The sequence below is a fragment of the Sinocyclocheilus rhinocerous genome, unplaced genomic scaffold (assembly GCF_001515625.1).
Source record: "Sinocyclocheilus rhinocerous isolate Xijiao unplaced genomic scaffold, SAMN03320098_v1.1 scaffold25, whole genome shotgun sequence".
Classification (NCBI taxonomy): domain Eukaryota; kingdom Metazoa; phylum Chordata; class Actinopteri; order Cypriniformes; family Cyprinidae; genus Sinocyclocheilus; species Sinocyclocheilus rhinocerous.
Genome location: NW_015647048.1, coordinates 567,561 through 591,007, shown reverse-complemented (window position 1 = coordinate 591,007; position 23,447 = coordinate 567,561). Strand labels below are relative to the sequence as shown.

The following is a 23,447-nucleotide window of genomic DNA, read 5'->3' as shown; positions in this document are numbered from 1 at the left end:
GCGTGAGCTCGTTAATACTGTAAGGATAAAAGAAACTCAGATACTTTGATATTACATGGGTAACTGTAGGGGGCTAAACAGACCTACTATTTAAGGTATATTAAATAGTATTAGCCACAAACCTCTGAATAAGGTTCAGACTGGCGAGTTTTGTGATCGTGGAGCCCACGCATGGCGGCCGCCGTGAGGCATCCTAAAAACGACATAAATTCCTAATGAACGAGTAAAATACAAAGTAAAGAGTTAACTAGAATAATCAAATGTCAGAATAATTAGAGACCGACAAACAACCAATTTGCCTTTCAACCTAAATTCGAGGTAATACTAAAATGGAGTCAGATTAGATAATAAAATAGTCAGATTTGAGTTAAACCTAAATTGAATAACTGCGCGCTGAAAAGACCGAACACGCAAGTGACCTTCATCCACCACTGGATACCTTCCTTGGGCCAAGTGCGTGGACCTTACAATACTGAGCTCTGATTGGCCAATCGCCATTATTTAGTTTATAAATTATTATCCTTAGAGAATATTAATATTTAATTTGCACATCTCTAAAGGGGATGGTGGTTTTACAGAGAGGATGCTTTTTGTCATTTTTTTTCAACAACGGGGATGCCATGTATGCAGGTGGCTTAGATGCATCTCAGGAGATGCAGGCCACTTCTCAAATCTCAAAATGCTTTTATATTATTTACAAACTCACAAACTTAATGCACACTTTAATGTCATTTATACTACTGTAGTGCATATTGTGCAGTTTTACTGTAGCTGTTTTGATAAAATGTTGTTTCTGTATGACTGAATTTAAGAGCGACCTTTTCAGATTAGAGTAAGCTCATTTAGCCATGGTAAAGTCTCTGTTTATCACACTGTAAATGGCAAAATTATGGCTTGGACTTCATTTGACAGAACAGTTCCCTGACCTCTGCCTTATGCATAACATTTGATGAAACTGCATGTTTGATGAACTGTGTGGAGGTTAGTAATACTGTAAGCATTTTGAAGTCATAAGTGATTTTTAATATCAAGCATGCAGCAATGTTTCTTCACGTGTTTTGAGGAAAATCATCTTAAGGTGCAGTTGCTTGAGAACAACATACAAATATCTCCGTAAACTTTTCACATAACGTAACTAAAATATTAGATCTAAGGTCAAATCTAAGCCAAATAATAAATAAATAAATAACTTGGAAGTCTTGTCTTGTTCCACATCTGTTCATTTACTAAAAATTATTTTTTTGATAAATATTACTTATCTGTATACACATATAAGATACATGCAGTGCATTGTAATAATATTTCTTCCAAATGCATTTAGTTAAAATAATCTCAGCATTCATGTTGAATGGACATAACTCCAAAATCCAGCAGAGGAATTTTAAAATGTTACATATTTATTATGCTACATATAAGCAGTTAGCATTTGGTTATAATTGGCATTTGAAAATAAATAAATAAATACAATAATGGAAACACTACATAACCAAACAACAATTAGAAATGCAACTACAAAAGTGAGTCACATGAAGTTTAGACACTTTGACATTTACAATCGTTTACACTTAGACACTTATTTTTTCCCCATATAACAATGGAAAAGTCATGTGAAAATGCAACCGTGATTTAATGAGACCGATTAAAGCACAATGGGTGTGAAAACTAACAACTGTGTTGTGGCTTTTCAAAATCCCAGGGGTAAAAGCTTGAGGTGTTTGGATCAGCGCCGAATAACATCTCAGCCACGCTCTGTTGAACAGAATCAGATGAACTTGAGGATACCATTTTACTGAGCTCAGAACAGAAATAGTCCATTTCAGTCAGGTCTGTGTTTTTCAGTACTTTTCCAGCACCATGTGTAGCCTCTTCAACTTGTTGGCTTACGTCAGACACAAATGATCCAACATCCATTGTATTAAAATCAAAAATGTTGTTTTTCATTGGGTCGAGCACTTCAGTGTTGGGAAAGCTCATTTCAGAGGTTCCCCACACCGAACCACAGTGAAATACTTGAGAAGAATCACTAGCATTTGACACTATTGAGCTAGGTTTGGATTCTCGCGAAGCATCAGATCCTTCTCGGATTGGTTCGATGATTTTTTCTTCATTACTGTAAGCATAGCTCTCTTCATTAGATGGGCAAGAACCAAAGGGGTAACAATCACTGAGATGATCACTTAGCACGTCACAGGACACGGATATCGGCTTCTCCTCCAGATTATTTAAATCTGTGTAAAGTGGTTGAGGACTTAAGAGTTGACATGTCGTAATCATACAACCAGACTCACAGTTTTCCGTTTCCGAGTCAAATATCCCTGTATCGACTGATTCGGGGCTAAATGGATCAGGGACGTGGATTTCAGAGTTGCTCTGCTTTCTGGCTTCCAAACCTAGGCCTTGAAGATCAATGCTACATTTGGTTTTGTCAGCAGGTTCTGGACTAAAAGGAGTAGGAGTACCAACTTCATGATAACCAGAATCTAGTCTTGGAGCTTCATGACAGAACGAGTTAACAGTGTTCATTTCTTCTAAGTCAGATACGCCTTCGACCGGCTCAGCAGGTATGGGACTAAATGGGTCAAAATACTGGAGTTCAAGTTTACTCATGACCAAGCCTTCAGAGGATGAAGGTTTGTATTGTGAGCTACTGGATTCAGGGCTGAGTTGCTCATGGGCATAAAACCGGTCAGTAGCTGATGTTTCTGTGTTACTGAACAGACAAAAGAGGTCTTGAGATGTAGAATTAGACGGATTGCTTTCTGTGTCCAGGATGGATGAATCAGGAACAGGTTCAACTACATCTGGATTTGCCGTCCATTGGTCATTCCACTCTGAATCAAGCACACTTTGGCAAGCATTTGAATCCTCAAATGTAAGACTTGGAATATCTAAAACCTCCTTTTCACAATCAGGCACTAATATCTCATCATGCTTAGGAGGGTCACTGCTTGTCACGATCTCCAGCTCCACTGTGTTCTGGTCATTGGTGATCTGGTTTTGTTGTTCTATGTCTTCAGGCTTTGGACTGGAACATTCAAATTCATCTATATCATTGAATTCAGGGCTCAAAGAGGCGTCCTTCCAATGCATTTGGCCGTGGGACTCATCTTTGGGCTCAGGACAAGCCGGACTTTGATTATGTAGTTCAGGGCTACCAGGATCTAATCTCACAGTGAAGAAGAACATATCTCCATATTTGTAGTCGCATTCGTCTAAAGCAGAAGGTTGAGAAGGAGAAATGGAAGGAGAGCTAGAGGGATTACTATTTATATCATGCAGCTGTTCACACAGAGGACCTGTACTGTTATCTGGAGATAAACTCTCAGTATTTCCGAGTTCTTCGGCATTCGCAGCATTTTGTTCAGAAGTGGTAATATGATGTTCAAAGGTCTTCTGGAAATCGCCTGGGAGTGGATCAGGGTCACATGGACTTAGAGGAAACCCAGTATAAGAACCTGCAATGATGCTCTGTAGACCACACAGTGAGTTAGCTCTTTTAATTAAACCGGATCCAGTCTGAACGTCAACCCTGTCCTCCTCCTCTTCAGCGAATACATTGGAATCGGCATCAATGGAATTAAACACAGTAGAACTGTGACTAGAATCTGATTCATGGACCCACTCTTCATCGAACTGAGGACTCAAAGCTTCGTTTGATAGATCTGGTTTCACAGCATCACCATTTTGGCCTGGTGTGGCGTTTGTCCCACACTCAGAATCTACATCGCTGCCAGATTTGAGACTCCTGCATCCAGTGGACTGTGGCCTGTTGATGGGAGCGTTAAAGGTACCGTAGTCTTTAACGACGGATTGGAGAGGGTAGTGTACAGTTTCTGGAAGACTGTTCTCTGCAGGGATGAAGTCATCCTGACCATCCTTTTCTTCTGACATGTTAACCAAGAGAGCGTCAGAGGCAAAAGGGTCTGTGCCTTTAAACGGGTCCCTGGGTAATTGCTCTGAGAGAAAACAGCACCATATTAGTAACAATAGTCTTACAATGGATTGACTACCTCTTGTCCTCTGTATCTAGTGCATTTCTGTGTTGGGAATGGCTAACTAAAGGTAGCAGCGCTACAAACTTACAGTATACACATTTGTGACCCTGGACCACAAAAGCAGTCTTAAGTCGCTGGGGTATATTTGTAGCAATAGCCAAAAATACATTGTATGGGTCAAAATTATTGTTTTTCTTTTATGCCAAAAATCATTAGGACATTAAGTAAAGATCATGTTCCATGGAGATATTTTTATGCATGGCTAAGAACTTCATTTGGACAACTTTAAAGGCGATTTTCTCAATATTTTGATTTTTTTGCACCCTCAGATTCCAGATTTTCAAATAGTTGTATCTCGGCCAAATATTGTCTGATCCTAACAAACCATACATCAATTGAAAGCTTATTTATTCATCTTTGAGATGGTGTATAAATCTCAATTTAAAAAAATGGACCCTTATGACTGGTTTTGTGGTCCACGTTCACATTTATCAGCAACTAAGTTCTTTCAAATCAGTGTAACTTTTCCAGTAACAAGCCATATTTTTCGAGAAGTAGCTGTCTAGTGTGATTTTTTTAAATGTTGAATTGTATTACCATGCAGTTCTACAGCCGAACAAACTGAGGTAATGATCAAACATGCTCTCATGCAGATATCCCTGTGTAGACTTTGGGATAGTTGACCCAAAAATGAAAACTGGCTGTTTACTCACCCTCAGGCCATGCAAAAGATGTAGATTTCATTCTTCAGCAAAACAGTTTTTTTTTTAGATTTTTAGCCGAAACCGTGGTCCTTGGTGATTCATAAAATGCAAGTCAATGGTCTGATGTGCTTTTTTTTTTTACTCTAAAAGTGACTGTATCAATTTTAGAGTTAAAAAAAAAGCAAATCAGGCAACACAAAATACTCGTGGCACCTGACAATATATTAAGGTCTTATGAAGCAAAACGATCAGTCTGTGCAAGAGACAGAACATTATTTACAACATTATTATCTGTAATCCAGAGGCTCAAACAAATGGTCCAGTTCGGGAATGAATCTGAAACACTTTGTGGCTCGAGCAGCACAGATCTACAAGTTATTCAATCACAACTCACTTTCAAAATGAGCCAAAATACCAGCATATAAACAGTTCAATAAACAGTTTAGACTCAAATTGAAGAACTGATGAGCCGCTGATATGTACATGCTTCATAAAACCTCAATATATCATCAAGCGCCACAGGTATTAATTTTGTGCTGCCTGATATGCTTTTTTTTTTTTTTTACACTCCAAATGCTTGTAGCCACTGACTTGCATTTTATGAATCACCAATGACCACAATATCAGCTAAAAATCTTCTTTACTGTTCTACTGAAGAAAAAATCACCTACATCTTGGATGGCCTGAGGATAAGTAAATTAACAGCAAATTTTCATTTTTAGGTGAACTTTCCCTTTAATCTGGGGTCATTATAAACCACAGGTTAACATAATCCTGGGTTATTTTTGATTAACAATGTTCAAACTTTTCCCTTGGTTAGAAACTAATCTTGGGTATTCAGGTTTCAAAATTCCACACGGTAAACCCCGGGTTTTTATTTGCATATTTGCGATATTGGACAAACACAGCATGCAACCTGTTCTAGTTTAATGTTCAAGAATGTTTATACACCATTACAGGCTAAATAAGGTAAGGTTGTAAACAGAAAGTTACCAACCTGTCACATCAACCTTTGGAAAATGGTCATCTCCAAATACATCACCTGGAAATTAGCAAAAAAATAAGTTGTGAGTCACATGTAAATATACAATCCAAACACAATCATGCCATAAGTCACTCACCATCAGTGAAGGGGTTTGGATGGAAGAAGTCAAACTGTCTGTTTGTCGCCTGACTGGGTTGAATGATCTCAAAGTCTTCCTTCTCCATGTCAGAAGAGTCAGACTGTTTGAAGAAAGAAAAAATAAGCAATTGAATGCACAGTGTTTGTTTCATTATGCAGCGTTGAGTTTCCTACAATGGGAACACATCAGTGCTCAGGAGGTCTGAAACCCAGTGTGTGAATGCAGACTGCAGTTAGATCAAATTAAAGGTGCAGTATGTAATATTGGCAGCTAGAGGCTGAAATTGGTACTGCAGTCCGAATGAACCATATTGGAGAGAGATGTTTTTCCTGCCCCTCCTCCTTAGACTCGGCGGGTTGCCAGATGCAACAAGGAAAGAGCGCAGCTGACAATGGAAGGCAATGAGCCTGACAGCAACTGTAAGTTGCTGAGTTGATTTATCCACTTTAAATATGGCTCTGGTCATAGAGCTTTTTAGATGAATGCCGAGGCTTTTTAGGTCGGGTATAATCTGTAATCACTGACCCAGTTAATTTGCTGGCTTCCATGGTCTTCTGCTAACTGGCAAGCCAGGGTGTTGAAATACTATTGGGTAAACTGGCAGTGGGCGGAGTCACATGGACCAAAACAAAAACAGACATTCCGACACAGAACACATTTCAAAGTAGAATAACTGGCTTTTTTTTTTTTTTCTTGTAGAAACAAGTATGTGAACTTAGCATGTTTCCTAAATAACTGCAAACATAATATGGTATTTTACAGTCAAGAATATATGGTATTTTATGCTTTAGTGCAGTCAAAAAAGTACATTCAGCAACAAGCAATGCACTTTTTAGGCAATCAACAGAGCTGAATATGAACAAGCAGTTAGCTGTAAGTAAAAATGACTGAACACATCCTACAACGATGCAAAACAACATGTAACACGGTGCAAGTGTGTCCGACCTGTGGAGTGGTTGATCTGAACATAACATCCTCCTCTTTGACCTCTGTCAGTGTGATCTCAGTGAAAGATGACGAGCCACTGCTCTTCTGTAATCAGTAACACATCGTGAGTTCAACAAACTAGTAACAAATTACATGCATTACATGTGAATGCTAATGGACATACCAAGTTCTCCATTGAACACTGCATTTTATCAAGCTCCTCTACAGTGTTCTCCTGCTCAACGTCATTCACGTCCTCTCGTTCCTCTTTGGACGTGATCTTCTCACTGAGGACATGATCACACTCACTTTCGACAACATCCACATGTGCTTCCAACTCCTGGCTCAAAACGACACAATGAGCTGCTTCTGTCATCTCAGCCACTGAACTTTCACCAGTTATAAGGCCAGCAACCAGCTCAGCCAGGTTGTTTTTAACCTGGTCAAAAAAGGAAATAAAAATTAACAAATAAAATAAAAACCATCACATTACATTTACGCAGCGTAAGCAAGTTTGCAGATTGCACATGGAGAATCATGAGCAATATCAATGAATCAACCACAAGTGGCCCAGTAGAGGTTGCTTGACCATTTTTAGTTTTCCCATGATTACCTTGAAGTATTTGTATTGCAAATCCGCTAGTTTTGTACTTTATTTTACTTTTTTTCACCATGGCGGTCTCTCGTGTCATGGAATACAAATTTTGTAACAAAAACTGACCTGGGTAAATATAGTGTGCATTTTTTATTAGACTTGTCAGTTTTTAAGGTTTGAGACATCTCTTATTTTTTAGGATGAGAATGCATGTAATTTTTTCAAATTCCCATCATTTTGAGTTGATTATCTCTGGTGGGGGACCAGATAGGAAACTGTGATTTTTACAGATGCAAGTCCCATATGGCAACAATTTGCTATGAAAATTTGAGTTTGAGCTTCCACTGTAACTGTATTTTATAGTAATTATGTTTATGATTGACATTCAATAGCTTTTGTTTATTATGTTATATATGTTACATTATATATGTTATTGTAAGATAATTATGATCTTTCTCACCTTTCTAACACATCGCTGCACATAATTCAATCATTTATTAAATAAATGTGATGATTATCACACATGCAAATAAGAATGTTACAAGAAAGAACGGTCTAATCAGATTCAATGATCTATGCTAAGCTACAGCTAAAAGTGCTACCGCCAGACCCGGAGATCGGCTGAATGGATTCGAAAACGGTAAAACTCAACTGTTTAACTCTAGGGGAGTTGGAAAATGAGTCTATTTTCAAAAATAGTGGAGTGTTCCTTTAAACAACATGTTTTTAATAACATCTTACAATAGCAAACTAGTTGTTGCTATCCAAATTGGCATCAAGAATCGTGACATTTTTACTGGTATTAAAAATAAACTACTGAAATGTTGGTATCGTGACACTTTATGCACATATTTTGTTTTTGTACATTTTTTTAATGGATTTCCGTGGATTCTAAAAACTATGCTTTCATTCTGGATCCACAGGGATTGTAGTATAGCTAGACTTTTTATAAAACTAAACAAAAAGCTAAAACTAAATTTAGACTGTATACCATTAAACTGTATACCAAATTAGAATTTCAATTCGTATATTCATTAATTATGGAAAGTCAGTATTTTTGATATGCCATCTAAAACCACTTATAAAAATAAAAAAAAATTTTTTTACAAATTGGTTTCAGCTATTTTAATTGGATAATAAAATAAAAATAAACATTTGACAATAGCCCTTAATTCAAACCCTATCCCTAAAATATAATAAGTCCCTTAAAATAATGGTGCACTGCAAATTCAAACAAGAGAATCAATCAAAAGCATCGTCTTTAAATGGCAGGGGGCTTGGTGCACATCCAATATGGACTCTTTAGGTACAAAGGTGTGCCTTTTGAAAAGGTACCGCAGCAGTGACAACTTTTGTACCTTTTTTTTTTTTGAGAGTGTTGGTTGTTCTTCCAGGGAAGCTTTAAAACTCCTTTAGTTTTGCATCTACAGTAGATACAACATGTTGTTAGTCCGTTCAAAAGCCAGTAAGTCTCCTTTCTTCTACAACTCCATCAATAATGTCTTAAGCTTTAAGTACTAATCAACTGCAAATCTCATCTACGTCCTTTCTGAGAAGTAATTGATATGCCAACTAATGGCTTTCTGGGGAATACGGGACATATGTGTCAGATCATTACGGAGCGCTGAACACTCTCATGCAGTGTCTGTTTCATTCATACTCAAAGCCGGAGAGCGCTCTGGCGCAGAAAGTCCAAAAAGGCCTCATAGAAGTAATAATAACTTATGACTCGACAAAGTAGTCCGTGTGACATCAGTGGTTCAACTGTAACGTTACCAAGCTACGAGAATAATTTTTTTGCGGAAAGAAAACAAAAATAACGACTTTATTCCGCATTTTCGTCTCTACTGCATCACTTGTGGATGCGCGTTCATGACAGTACCATGACGCGAGCGTGTGGCGGCGCTGACCTAGATCCGGCGTGATGACAAAACAGAAAAATGCATTAAATAAAGTTAATCTCCTGTGAACACACTGCTGTTTCTTGTTGAACGCACAGTGCTTTAATGCTGCTTGTAAGCTGTTAGAGACCCAACACATTTAGAAAAGTGTATCAACTGTTCAATCAATTATCAATCTCTAATCGTATATCTTCAGCAAACTTGGAATCTCTGTGTAAGAGGAAACTCTAAATAAGAGGAAACATAATAGGCACAGACTGAGCAGCTCTTTCAACTAATTTCTTGGCATTTAAGTCTAACTGCTGCAGTGCTCTTTTGTCTGGCCGTCCCGCCAGCATGACTTTGCCAATGATTCAGAACGCAGCCTTTTATTTAATCAGACAAAGAGAGCTGGCAACCTGTAGCCGCCCGCATCAAATTCAAGGCTTTGAAGCATTTGCTTACCACTTCTCTCTCCTGTTTCTGGAGGTCATAGATCATCTGCAGTTCTTCCTTCAGCTGTGTCTTCTTCTCTTTCAGCATCTCCTCGGTCTCCTGTGTGTTACGGCGCAAAGCCTTGACCGTCTGAAGAGTCTCCTGCTCCGTGTGTACCTCATCCTGCAGACCCTGAGGATATATTAATAAGCATATGTTCACCTGATGTCCTTGCAAACTTTAATCAAATATTCCTAAAACTTGGATGCACCCAGAGTCTTGTGCAAAACAAGCAGATATTTTTCCTCATCAGATCTGGCTAAAAGGTGCTTTGCAAACCAGTCTGAGTTGTGATGCAACCCATTTGAAATTTGACACGACTTTATTAGAAGTGGAGTGTTTTTATACAGAGATGCAATTCTGAAATTGCCAAATACACAAACATGTTGTGCTGCTTAATATTTTTGGGAACCTGTGATATTTTTTCAGGATTCTTTGATAAATAAAAAGTTAAAAAGAACAGCATTTATTAAAAATAGAAATCCTTTGTAACAATATACACGACCGTTCAAAAGTTTGGGGTCAGTACACTCTTTTTTGAATGAAATTAATACTTTTATTCAGCAAGGATATGTTAAACTGATAAAAGTGACATTAAACACTAAAATATTTCTATTTTGAATAAACGTTTTATTCATCAAAGAATCCTGAAAAAAGTTTCACAGCTTCCAAAAAATTATTAAGTAGCTCAACTGTTTCCAACATTGATAATAAATCAGCATATTAGAATGATTTCTGAAGCATCATGTGGCACTGAAGACTTAAGTAACGATGCTGAAAATTCAGCTTTACCATCACAGGAATAAATTACATTTTAAAGAATATTAAAATAGAAAACTGTTATTTTAAATTGTAATAATGTTTCACAATATTACTGTTATTTTCTGTATTTTTGATCAAATAAATGCAACCTCGATGAGCAGAAGAGACTTCATCCCCAAACTTTTGAACGGCAGTGTATATAAACTGATTTTCTATCAAATATTTTAATAATAATATGCATTATTAGTACAAATTCAAAATGAGTTTAAACACATTCCAAGTTAAAACTCTTCGAAATGCTATGGTGCGTTCTTTATTGAAAAGCTCATTTTGGAGGAGTGGCATGCAGAGTATAAAAACATTTTAAGGTGCAGGGCTTCAGAAAAAATGGGCTTTTACTGCCAACAATCAAACAAAAACAAACCACATTATTAGCGAGTGATGGGCGCATTTGATGCACTGCTTCATGAAGCTTCAAAACCATTGCAAATACAGTATGTTTCACATTTAAAAGAGTTATTATTATTTATGTACGGTTTTGTGGTTCAGTATTTGTGCTGAACAGTAAAGCTTGTGGATGTCTATGAATGCAGTGTATGTTGCTTCACTCAATAAGCAATCGCTGAGCTAATGCCAGTGCAGACAGAAGTCATTTTTGACCTGTTATTTGCATTTGCATGCAAATGTATTCAGTGCTAGTTACAGAAACTCTTGCACAGCATAACGTAAGGAAGGATCTGAAGGAAGATCAGATCACTCCACTCACTCGCTCTCTCTTGATCTTGTTCAGCAAAACGAACACATCTTTATTCAAGTCATTTTTTAAAGTTCAAATGTTATTCTTTCAATAGCCAAATTCACCACACCCAATCGCAGTCACAATCTCTGATCACTCGATCATTAAAATGCAGCCAAACACAAATGATTAGTTCACATCCTCGAGTCTTTCCTTCATTTGTTGCATGACAGACACACTGAATGAACTGGTAATGAATGACCCATCATTAGTTAACACACAGAAGCACGACGGGGCGTCACGATCCTGTCACTAATGACTAGAAATAAACAGCAGGGGCACCCGGGGACTCATGCTTTGTATGCAGAAGAAAATCATTTGTAATCATAGATTGTGGGTCACAATGTTTGTTTACATTTAGCCGTCCTAATTAAAACTGTCAAACTATAAGCTGAGTGCTGCGGACGTGACGTCAAAACCTGGAAGATTTATAATTCACCAACGCAAGATGGGTTTTTATAATGGGGTTTTCAATTTATGAGGAAAACAAGGTCTGTAGTCAGTTTAATATGACAATACTTGGACGTTTTGCTCTACAACGTAAATTACACAGTCTTATTGTCTGATTTTCATTCACTTTATTGCTTCAAATCAACGTTTGTAATGTTGTGATTCTCCTTGTATGGCTCATAATGCTTTAACAATTATTATTTTTTTAATCCCTAAGGGGAAAATTAATGGAAAAAGTACTTAAAGAACCAATGCCACTGAAAAAGTGGGCAGACAGACATGTTATAGATTTATATAGCTGATTTATACGAGAATGGCTGAAATTATCAATTTTTTTTAGACTTCATTTTAATGATTTTCAGTTTTGTTCTCGGTAATTATATCAACAGCTCTTCAATAAATGTAAGAGTATGATATTTGGGGCAAAAAGCACTCAAACTCGGTAACTTCTTAGAATAGCATAGCCTCACAGTCTTGTTTTCATATGTGTGAAATTCAGTATGGTGTCTAACCGTGTTGAGATGATCGGTGTATTCCTGAGACATAATCATCATATTTATACTAAAACTGTTTTTGTTCAAATATTGCATTTAGTGTTAGTACTGTAATGCCATATTAAATTAAGGGATCTCTGTTAGGTGACGTAAAAATCTTTCAGAATCTTTATTTTGTTTATTTTTTTTGTATTTTTAAAATTAATTTATATTTTAATGACAGTGGTGGCAATAAAACATTTAATTTAACGCCTGTATTTTTTTAAACAAATGTTGAACTATTTATTAAAAATATATATATTTGACCTTTGCTGAAAAATTGATATTTTGAACAAATATTAACTGATATCTTACTCAAGACATATTATTTTAAGAAAACGATTTGAATCAGTGCAGGTTGGGTTTTGAGTCAAGAGCAAAATTAACTCTTACCTCATATATGATTTTTAAACAAATCATGCACTATGGGCATCTACCGTTGTATATCTACTATCTTTATGCTATCACACATGTTGCTGATCTCCAACACTAACACGCACACACACACACACACACACACACATGCACGCACGCGCGCACACACACACACACATCACGAAAAATAAAATAAAAATATAGAAGCATGATGATAATGGACACATCACACCAAACGCGATGCAATAAGGTTAAAGAAATTGCGACAAATGACCTATTCACTCCAAAAATGAAAGGAATATGGGTTGAACTGGGAAAAAAAATCAGTCTCTGTGCATATGAACAACACCAAGCGTAGAAAATAACCCAGTACCTTGATTTCATTATCGTCTGAAGTGTATTAATAAGCATATGTTCACCTGATGTCCTTGCAAACTTTAATCAAATATTCCTAAAACTTGGATGCACCCAGAGTCTTGTGCAAAACAAGCAGATATTTTTCCTCATCAGATCTGGCTAAAAGGTGCTTTGCAAACCAGTCTGAGTTGTGATGCAACCCATTTGAAATTTGACACGACTTTATTAGAAGTGGAGTGTTTTTATACAGAGATGCAATTCTGAAATTGCCAAATACACAAACATGTTGTGCTGCTTAATATTTTTGGGAACCTGTGATATTTTTTCAGGATTCTTTGATAAATAAAAAGTTAAAAAGAACAGCATTTATTAAAAATAGAAATCCTTTGTAACAATATACACGACCGTTCAAAAGTTTGGGGTCAGTACACTCTTTTTTGAATGAAATTAATACTTTTATTCAGCAAGGATATGTTAAACTGATAAAAGTGACATTAAACACTAAAATATTTCTATTTTGAATAAACGTTTTATTCATCAAAGAATCCTGAAAAAAGTTTCACAGCTTCCAAAAAATTATTAAGTAGCTCAACTGTTTCCAACATTGATAATAAATCAGCATATTAGAATGATTTCTGAAGCATCATGTGGCACTGAAGACTTAAGTAACGATGCTGAAAATTCAGCTTTACCATCACAGGAATAAATTACATTTTAAAGAATATTAAAATAGAAAACTGTTATTTTAAATTGTAATAATGTTTCACAATATTACTGTTATTTTCTGTATTTTTGATCAAATAAATGCAACCTCGATGAGCAGAAGAGACTTCATCCCCAAACTTTTGAACGGCAGTGTATATAAACTGATTTTCTATCAAATATTTTAATAATAATATGCATTATTAGTACAAATTCAAAATGAGTTTAAACACATTCCAAGTTAAAACTCTTCGAAATGCTATGGTGCGTTCTTTATTGAAAAGCTCATTTTGGAGGAGTGGCATGCAGAGTATAAAAACATTTTAAGGTGCAGGGCTTCAGAAAAAATGGGCTTTTACTGCCAACAATCAAACAAAAACAAACCACATTATTAGCGAGTGATGGGCGCATTTGATGCACTGCTTCATGAAGCTTCAAAACCATTGCAAATACAGTATGTTTCACATTTAAAAGAGTTATTATTATTTATGTACGGTTTTGTGGTTCAGTATTTGTGCTGAACAGTAAAGCTTGTGGATGTCTATGAATGCAGTGTATGTTGCTTCACTCAATAAGCAATCGCTGAGCTAATGCCAGTGCAGACAGAAGTCATTTTTGACCTGTTATTTGCATTTGCATGCAAATGTATTCAGTGCTAGTTACAGAAACTCTTGCACAGCATAACGTAAGGAAGGATCTGAAGGAAGATCAGATCACTCCACTCACTCGCTCTCTCTTGATCTTGTTCAGCAAAACGAACACATCTTTATTCAAGTCATTTTTTAAAGTTCAAATGTTATTCTTTCAATAGCCAAATTCACCACACCCAATCGCAGTCACAATCTCTGATCACTCGATCATTAAAATGCAGCCAAACACAAATGATTAGTTCACATCCTCGAGTCTTTCCTTCATTTGTTGCATGACAGACACACTGAATGAACTGGTAATGAATGACCCATCATTAGTTAACACACAGAAGCACGACGGGGCGTCACGATCCTGTCACTAATGACTAGAAATAAACAGCAGGGGCACCCGGGGACTCATGCTTTGTATGCAGAAGAAAATCATTTGTAATCATAGATTGTGGGTCACAATGTTTGTTTACATTTAGCCGTCCTAATTAAAACTGTCAAACTATAAGCTGAGTGCTGCGGACGTGACGTCAAAACCTGGAAGATTTATAATTCACCAACGCAAGATGGGTTTTTATAATGGGGTTTTCAATTTATGAGGAAAACAAGGTCTGTAGTCAGTTTAATATGACAATACTTGGACGTTTTGCTCTACAACGTAAATTACACAGTCTTATTGTCTGATTTTCATTCACTTTATTGCTTCAAATCAACGTTTGTAATGTTGTGATTCTCCTTGTATGGCTCATAATGCTTTAACAATTATTATTTTTTTAATCCCTAAGGGGAAAATTAATGGAAAAAGTACTTAAAGAACCAATGCCACTGAAAAAGTGGGCAGACAGACATGTTATAGATTTATATAGCTGATTTATACGAGAATGGCTGAAATTATCAATTTTTTTTAGACTTCATTTTAATGATTTTCAGTTTTGTTCTCGGTAATTATATCAACAGCTCTTCAATAAATGTAAGAGTATGATATTTGGGGCAAAAAGCACTCAAACTCGGTAACTTCTTAGAATAGCATAGCCTCACAGTCTTGTTTTCATATGTGTTAAATTCAGTATGGTGTCTAACCGTGTTGAGATAATGGGTGTATTCCTGAGACATAATCATCATATTTATACTAAAACTGTTTTTGTTCAAATATTGCATTTAGTGTTAGTACTGTAATGCCATATTAAATTAAGGGATCTCTGTTAGGTGACGTAAAAATCTTTCAGAATCTTTATTTTGTTTATTTTTTTTGTATTTTTAAAATTTATTTATATTTTAATGACAGTGGTGGCAATAAAACATTTAATTTAACGCCTGTATTTTTTTAAACAAATGTTGAACTATTTATTAAAAATATATATATTTGACCTTTGCTGAAAAATTGATATTTTGAACAAATATTAACTGATATCTTACTCAAGACATATTATTTTAAGAAAACGATTTGAATCAGTGCAGGTTGGGTTTTGAGTCAAGAGCAAAATTAACTCTTACCTCATATATGATTTTTAAACAAATCATGCACTATGGGCATCTACCGTTGTATATCTACTATCTTTATGCTATCACACATGTTGCTGATCTCCAACACTAACACGCACACACACACACACACACACACACATGCACGCACGCGCGCACACACACACACACATCACGAAAAATAAAATAAAAATATAGAAGCATGATGATAATGGACACATCACACCAAACGCGATGCAATAAGGTTAAAGAAATTGCGACAAATAACCTATTCACTCCAAATGAAAGGAATATGGGTTGAACTGGGAAAAAAAATCAGTCTCTGTGCATATGAACAACACCAAGCGTAGAAAATAACCCAGTACCTTGATTTCATTATCGTCTGAAGTGTTGACCTGAGCCTCAAGCTCCGTGTCCCTGAAACAGTATAACATGTAAAGAAAATATATCACGTAGGCTATATATCAATATAGGCTATGCATAATGCAGCAAACCGAAACGCCAATACTTCTGCAAGATTTCAGCACGATTTTCTGAATTAAGCGCATGCAAACAGGAGATTACTGCAAGATGTGTACAGTCAAGTTATGCAACCCATGTGTCAGATGATGTCAGGATGATGAATCACACTTCTACACAGCATGCAAATATTATGGCATTACTTCAGTGCATGAATAACCTCGACGTGAAAGGTGGTGATGATTTTTGAAGGATGTCGGTTAAAATGCATTTCAAAGACTAAGACGGCATGCAGCTACTTAGATGCGTAAAGATAACGCCGCGCGCATTAGTGTACCGTGTCGCGGCTGCAGCGCGCGCTCGTGCCGGCCGCAGGCAGTCCAGAATAAAGCGTAGCATATTCACGCGTGACACATCATCTGCAGCACATACGGCACACGAGCGCGTTAACACACAGCTTTTACAATTATGTTCCCACTCTCTATGAAATACATGCTTTCAAATAAAGATGCGCGAATGAGACGTTCTCCTTGAGTCGCTCTCTGCTCTCCTTCGGCTGCGGTGCGAGTCACGTGATCACGGACACCTCACGACGACACGCGACCGAATCAGAACCGGCTCAACACACCGCCAGTGGACTGCCTCTGTAACATGCACAGTCAATAACATCATACTGCAGGCTTATTAGATGGAAAGAAGCAAACTTTATTCCCAATTGCCCAAGAATACATTCCTAGCATTTTAGGGGCCCTAAACAGATTTTCAAAAGAGGGCCCCCCATATCTTACACTGACACCTTATTGTGAAGCAATGTTATTTTTGTATCATTCAGGTATTATAGTTTTTGTTAATAGGCTAATTTGAATTATTTGTCATTTTCATTTTATGTAAAGTTTTAGCAATTTTATTGTTTGTTTTTGTTGTTTTTATTAGTTTTGTGTTTTTAAATTTATGTATAGTTATTAAATTTTATTTCAGTTTTAGTTATTTTAGAACATGAAGATAAACTAAATGAAAATGGGAAATGTTGCCTTGTCAGAAATAAAACAGTTTAAGTATTTTATTTCAGTTAACATTTATTTTATTTCAAGCAACGAAAATGTATTTATATATATATATATATATATATATTAGTTAAATATAATAACCCTGGTGTAAAAAATTACCAATCAAAACCTACTCAGTATGTATCTTTCAATACACAAATATGAAGCTATATTTATGTATTAAGCACTTTTTACATTTTTTTTTTTTTTTAACTATTTAAAAGTTTAACCATTGCTTTCAGAAAAATTTATGAAAATGGGTTATGAAAAATAAAGAGAATAATTTAGTAGTATTAGTATTATTATCAATAATAATACAGAATAATCTGTTTTCTAGGCTGGCATGTTTTATTCCTGATTAAAATGCAAAAAAATGTATAAGTGTAAACAAATGTTTGAATAAACATAGGGCATATTTAAATATTTGACGTTATTTGATAAACCAAAGTGAATAAAAAAAAATCTGAATGGTTGTTTGAAAACATGTAAATGCTGTTTGACTTCCTTTGACCTCCGTGACAAACAAGCAGAGGCCCGTTTCAGAAAGGAGGTTAAGTGCAAACTCTGAGTATGTTAACCCTGAAATGAGGGAAACTCTGGGAGGTTTGTGAAACCCGAGAAAGCAGGGCAAGTCTATGGAATGAACCCATAAAACATAGAAACCCAATGTGTGTGTGTGTGTGTGTGTGTGTGTGTGTGTGTGTGACATGTTGGTGTTATATCTTTCACTTAAAACAAAAACAGTCTGTCTTCATTTCACGCTGAAAAGCAACAAAATTTGATTATTTTAAAGGGGCTGATTCTTTTCTATAGCCACCGTAATAGCAGAAAAAGTGCATGATATTTATAGCATCTGTTGATTGTAGAGAAAAGTACATTTACATGTGTTGGAAATTGTAACAGCAAGTCCAGGCCTCTTCACGTCTTCACTGTTTCACTCCAGATCCTCCAGCTTACACAGTTAAAAAAAAAAAAAAAAGCAAAAATGTACTTGCACAATTTTACCACTAGATGGTATAATATTTGCAGTGTTTGACGTGATAATAATAGTGTTCAGGTAAATATGACCCATATGACCAAACACACTGCAGATAAATTCAGCAAATAAAAACAAACTCATAATAAACTTAAATCCAAACCCATTATCTTTGAAATACACGTACTATAGCGACCTGCACCTGCCTACTTTATTCACTTCATAAACTTGATTGCTTTATGAGCCAAGCCCACTGTGCAATGATGCTTAATAAGCGCTTAAAATAAGTGGACGTGGCAACCCTGCAATAGCACGCTCTGCAAATCAACTTTCCGAACATAAACGGAACACAATGGCTCTTTAGTTAAACTCACCAAAAACAGCAGATACCTAGAAGATAAGCCGGAACTTTGCAATGGTTACGGCACCAATCATCGCCGTTTCGAGTGAGTTCAGTTACATACACACACGAAATGATCATTTAGGGAATTCACTTCATATTTAAATACGGTTGTCACTTGCAGTGTGTACGTGGCCTTTGTCTCTGATAATCTTATATTTTTATATATGGTGACTTTTAATAATAATTCTGGAGGCGATGTGGGTAATTTTTCAATGTTAAAATACTTACTGGCAGGTTAATGTGCAGAGACAAGACATTTGTAGTTTGATTCCCTCCAAACCAAAGGCACGACCACTTTAGTGAAACACATACTGTTGTTTTGATCTGACAGTATAATTTAACCACTATACTTCAGTGATACAATACAATAAACTGAAAGTTTAGTTGTTAGGGGTAGTTTATATTTAACTAAAGTTAATTTACATACAGTTAAATATTTTGGCTACTCATTTTTCTGTTTATTCTCATTCTGGACAAATGAGTTTGATTCCCATTCATACATTCCATTGGTAGATGTGTTTCAAAAACAATTAGATCAAAATCTTCACAAACATTCTGATGCTATTTGTGCAGGCGTACATTGAATGATGATCATTAGTGCCTTTATGTTTTACATTTATTCATACAACATATGCTTTTATCCAAAGTAACTTGAAAATGAGCAAAAACACAAGCAACTTCAAACTTCATGAAAAATATTAAAAAAGTTATGCAGTGACGCAATGCCAAATGTGTAAACCGGAGAAGCACACAGCTAAAGAAGCAATGCAAATGCAAAACAGAAGAGAAAAGTACAATCTATATTCTGTATATTTTTGGTATTTTATATATTTTTGATTTACTGCTAATAAGGAGCGTTTATTTATGGTTATGGATCGAGTGCTCACACAAGAGGAGTGTGTGATGGCTCAGAAGGTTTGCTGCAGGCTCAAAAAAAATATATAGGATATATATCAGATATAGGATGAAATTATCAGTCTTAGATTATGACTTTATAAGACATTTGACCCTATGAATCACCCGTAGTTCAAGCCAGGGTGGCCAGCTCCACGGTGTTTCAACATTATTTGTAGCGTCTCCCATCCGGAGAGCGAGTCTCTTCCACTTTAATACAAGTTACAGCACAAAATAAACATGAATGAACATCAGGAGGCTTACTGAAACGTATCACGTCTCATGTAATCACTCAATCAGCATTTCAACTGAAAGGAAGACGTCAAATAAAACAGCTTGTGAACAATGTCACTTAACCTTGCATTTACCTCAGGAAAGCTATCCAGTGTCCACGATTCGTTAGTTAGCTACCAATAAATCCTCTGCACTGTCGGCAATCCGATCGTTTAAATCAGCCATAATCAGGTCCAAACGTGTCAGACTGCAAACGCCTCTAAGGTAGACTATAGGGCTGTTGATAATAATGCATTAACGCAATCTTATTAAAAAATAACTCTGTTAACGCTAGTTCTATTTGACCCTATGAATCACCCGTAGTTCAAGCCAGGGTGGCCAGCTCCACGGTGTTTCAACATTATTTGTAGCGTCTCCCATCCGGAGAGCGAGTCTCTTCCACTTTAATACAAGTTACAGCACAAAATAAACATGAATGAACATCAGGAGGCTTACTGAAATGTATCACGTCTCATGTAATCACTCAATCAGCATTTCAACTGAAAGAAAGACGTCAAATAAAACAGCTTGTGAACAATGTCGCTTAACCTTGCATTTAACTCAGGAAAGCTATCCAGTGTCCACGATTCGTTAGTTAGCTATACAAAGCTATGAAAACTACTATATGTGCAACCGAGTTGTATAAAAACGTCATTTAAGTTTTTAATCTGAGTGTGATTGTTATATCTGAAAATAAATAGCAGTTGGGATCTCTTGTTAATTTTAACCTCTAATATTATAGTAATGTATCAAGTGAGAGGGTTATCTGTGTAGTTTACAGCATTAGTTGGGAGAGATTTTTTCCCCCTGAAAAGTCCCCATGAAATCAAAAATTATAATTTTTTTTGGCTTTTCTGAATATGTTAGCCTTATTAACCTTGCATTTACCTCAGGAAAGCTATCCAGTGTCCACGATTCGTTAGTTAGCTATACAAAGCTATGAAAACTACTATATGTGCAACCGAGTTGTATAAAAAACGTCATTTAAGTTTTTAATCTGAGTGTGATTGTTATATCTGAAAATAAATAGCAGTTGGGATCTCTTGTTAATTTTAACCTCTAATATTATAGTAATGTATCAAGTGAGAGGGTTATCTGTGTAGTTTACAGCAATAGTTGGGAGAGATTTTTCCCCCTGAAAAGTCCCCATGAAATAAAAAATTATAATTTTTTTTGGCTTTTCTGAATATGTTAGCCTTAAGTTTATCTATAAGCTAGTGTGCTCCAAAACAATGAAAAAAATATCTCAAAGTCCGTTAGATCAGTAAGATAGGTAGATAATTCAGAAAAAAAAGTTGGATCTGGACTACATGGTGCGTAAACTGAGAGAAAGGATATCTTCCTATTCTCAACCACAATTTTTATACAAGCTATTCTGCCAGCATTATCACTATTTCTGTCTAATATGGAGATATTTAGATTTCTTCTAACAATTATTAATACACCTTTAGTTTTATTATTAGTCGCGGCGAAAGAGACCACCTCGTAATATTTATTATTGCATCTCTGAACATCAACCTTCCGCAAATGAGATTCCTGGATTAAAGCAATGTCAACCTTTCTTCGTCGCAATAATTCTAAAAAACTTGTACGCTTATGGGGCCATTTAAACCATTTACATTACAACTTAGTATATTCAATTCAGTCATAAGTATCAAACAAGTAAATGAAATGTAAAAATGAGACAAAGTAATACCACTGCAAGTAAATTATATTAAGTCTACCTTCAACCCATCCCTCCCCCACCGAAAAACCCTGTAACATAAAGGAAGCCCACCCCAGAGAACTATTACAGACTGGGGTAAGAACAAACCCCAGGCTGCCGCCCTCCCCTGTCTTTGTCAGTGACAGTAACACGACAGCCTGTACAACATTAGTACACCGCCATTAGCCCTATTATAAGAGAACAGAATAACTTTAAATTCACATGAGTAATGAAGTGGGGTAAAAGAAAACAAAAATTATGCTCTCTATAAAGAGGAAGCAAACATAAATAATTACATCATGTACATTGAAAACTGTAAATTAGTGACCATGTCTCCTAGTTTAGCCTACATGAAAATAAAAAACTGCCAGTAGACGACCATCACATGTAGTTCTAGATTATTAAATCAGGAGTCGAGTCACTCAGTATTGACAAACCCTTCTGCCACGTCCATCCTTGAAGAATGAGGACCGGGAATCGAGCTTAGGAATTGACGCGCTTCCTCCGGAGAGTACAGTAGTTTAGTCTCGCCGTGTTTCATGACGATCTTCAGCGTAGCTGGATACTGAAGAAAGGTCTGCAGACCTGCCTCTTTCAATTCCTTACGGATTATAGTGAAGGAGCTCCGCTTCTTTGCCGTCGCGGGAGAGAAGTCGGGGAAGAAGCTCAGCATTGCACCGTCATTTGTTTTTACAGCACCGTGGCGTCTTGCTTCGTTTAGAATCAGATTCCTGTCGTTGTAGCGTAACAGTTTGAAAAGAAACACTCGCGGTTTGGATTGATCAGTTGAAGCTCTGGCGTTGAAACTCGATGCGCACGTTCGATCTCGATATCTTTGTCCGCTAGTGATGGAATCCGGGTCGGAAGAGACCGTTTCAGAAAGCCAATTGGGTCATCTTTCTCGGCCCCCTCAGGTAACCCTAGCAGCCGGAGATTACTGCGTCTGCTGCGGTCTTGTAGATCAATCACTTGTTGCTCGAGGGCATCCAAACGCCTAGTGTGTTCGTTGACCACTCTTTTCTGCTCTCTATGTTCCCCGGTTAAGAAGTCAACTTTAGAGCACATATTCTGGATTGTGGTCATGTGAGAGGCGAAACCGGTGCGCATTGCTGCTAGTTCAGTTTTCAAAATGTCCTCAAAACGCTTTATAGTGATCGCCATGTTATCCTCCATGTCCGCTCGGCCTGCCGCGGCTGCTGATTTCGTTTTCTTCTTTATTGGAGAGGATGATGGTGAAAGATAAGCGAGTTTCCGACTGTGTGACATTTACAAACCAATGGCAAACGAAAAAAACTACCCCAATTGTAGGAAAAAGAGTCAAACAGCAATAAAAGAAGGGCTAAAGACGTTTTCTTGAAAAAAGTAATCTGATTACGTAACTCGCGTTACTTGTAATGCGTTACCCCCAACACTGTGACCGAACATACTATATTAAAGAATTTTCTAGTTGTGTTTTAATGTTTCTTGAAGTTTAAAAACCCCGTGACGTCACATGCTGTGGTATTGCTGGATGGCGGCTCCCTTGCTTCAAAAGCTATAACAAAACATCCTTTTTTTCTTTAAAATGGTTACATTAATCGTGTTTGTTATATATACATATATTTTTATTAAAGTGGAAATCAGTTTACTAAATAACGTAAACTTGACTGACTGCTTCCACTTCAAAGGTCAAGTTTAAACTCAAGCTGGTCTTTAATCCTCACAATGCATTAAAAATCTGTATGCTATTTTCACATTACAGGTCCGTTTAGAACTGAAGAATCGTTATAAATTGCTTAAATTGTTCATAACTTAATATTTTTCAACTAAAACCATATTGAATCTGATCAGCAACTTTTCATTAATGAGTGAATATGAAAATGTTATTACCATGTTA

General features: G+C 36.4%; 1 protein-coding gene across 1 annotated transcript in view; it reads right to left on the bottom strand.

Moving 5' to 3' along the window:
* Positions 1–1,498: 1,498 nt before the first annotated feature.
* LOC107708579 (uncharacterized) overlaps positions 1,499–23,447 on the bottom strand; it is a 23,081-nt gene continuing 1,132 nt past the window's right edge. Inside the window, exons 2-9 of the mRNA XM_016512842.1 lie at positions 16,612–16,769; positions 16,181–16,232; positions 9,691–9,852; positions 6,935–7,189; positions 6,769–6,855; positions 5,821–5,923; positions 5,697–5,741; positions 1,499–3,956 (exon numbers count right to left, since the gene is read on the bottom strand). Coding sequence (XP_016368328.1) covers positions 1,663–3,956; positions 5,697–5,741; positions 5,821–5,923; positions 6,769–6,855; positions 6,935–7,189; positions 9,691–9,852; positions 16,181–16,232; positions 16,612–16,769 — 3,156 coding nt within the window. The 3' untranslated portion in view covers positions 1,499–1,662. The remainder of the gene's footprint in view (positions 3,957–5,696; positions 5,742–5,820; positions 5,924–6,768; positions 6,856–6,934; positions 7,190–9,690; positions 9,853–16,180; positions 16,233–16,611; positions 16,770–23,447) is intronic.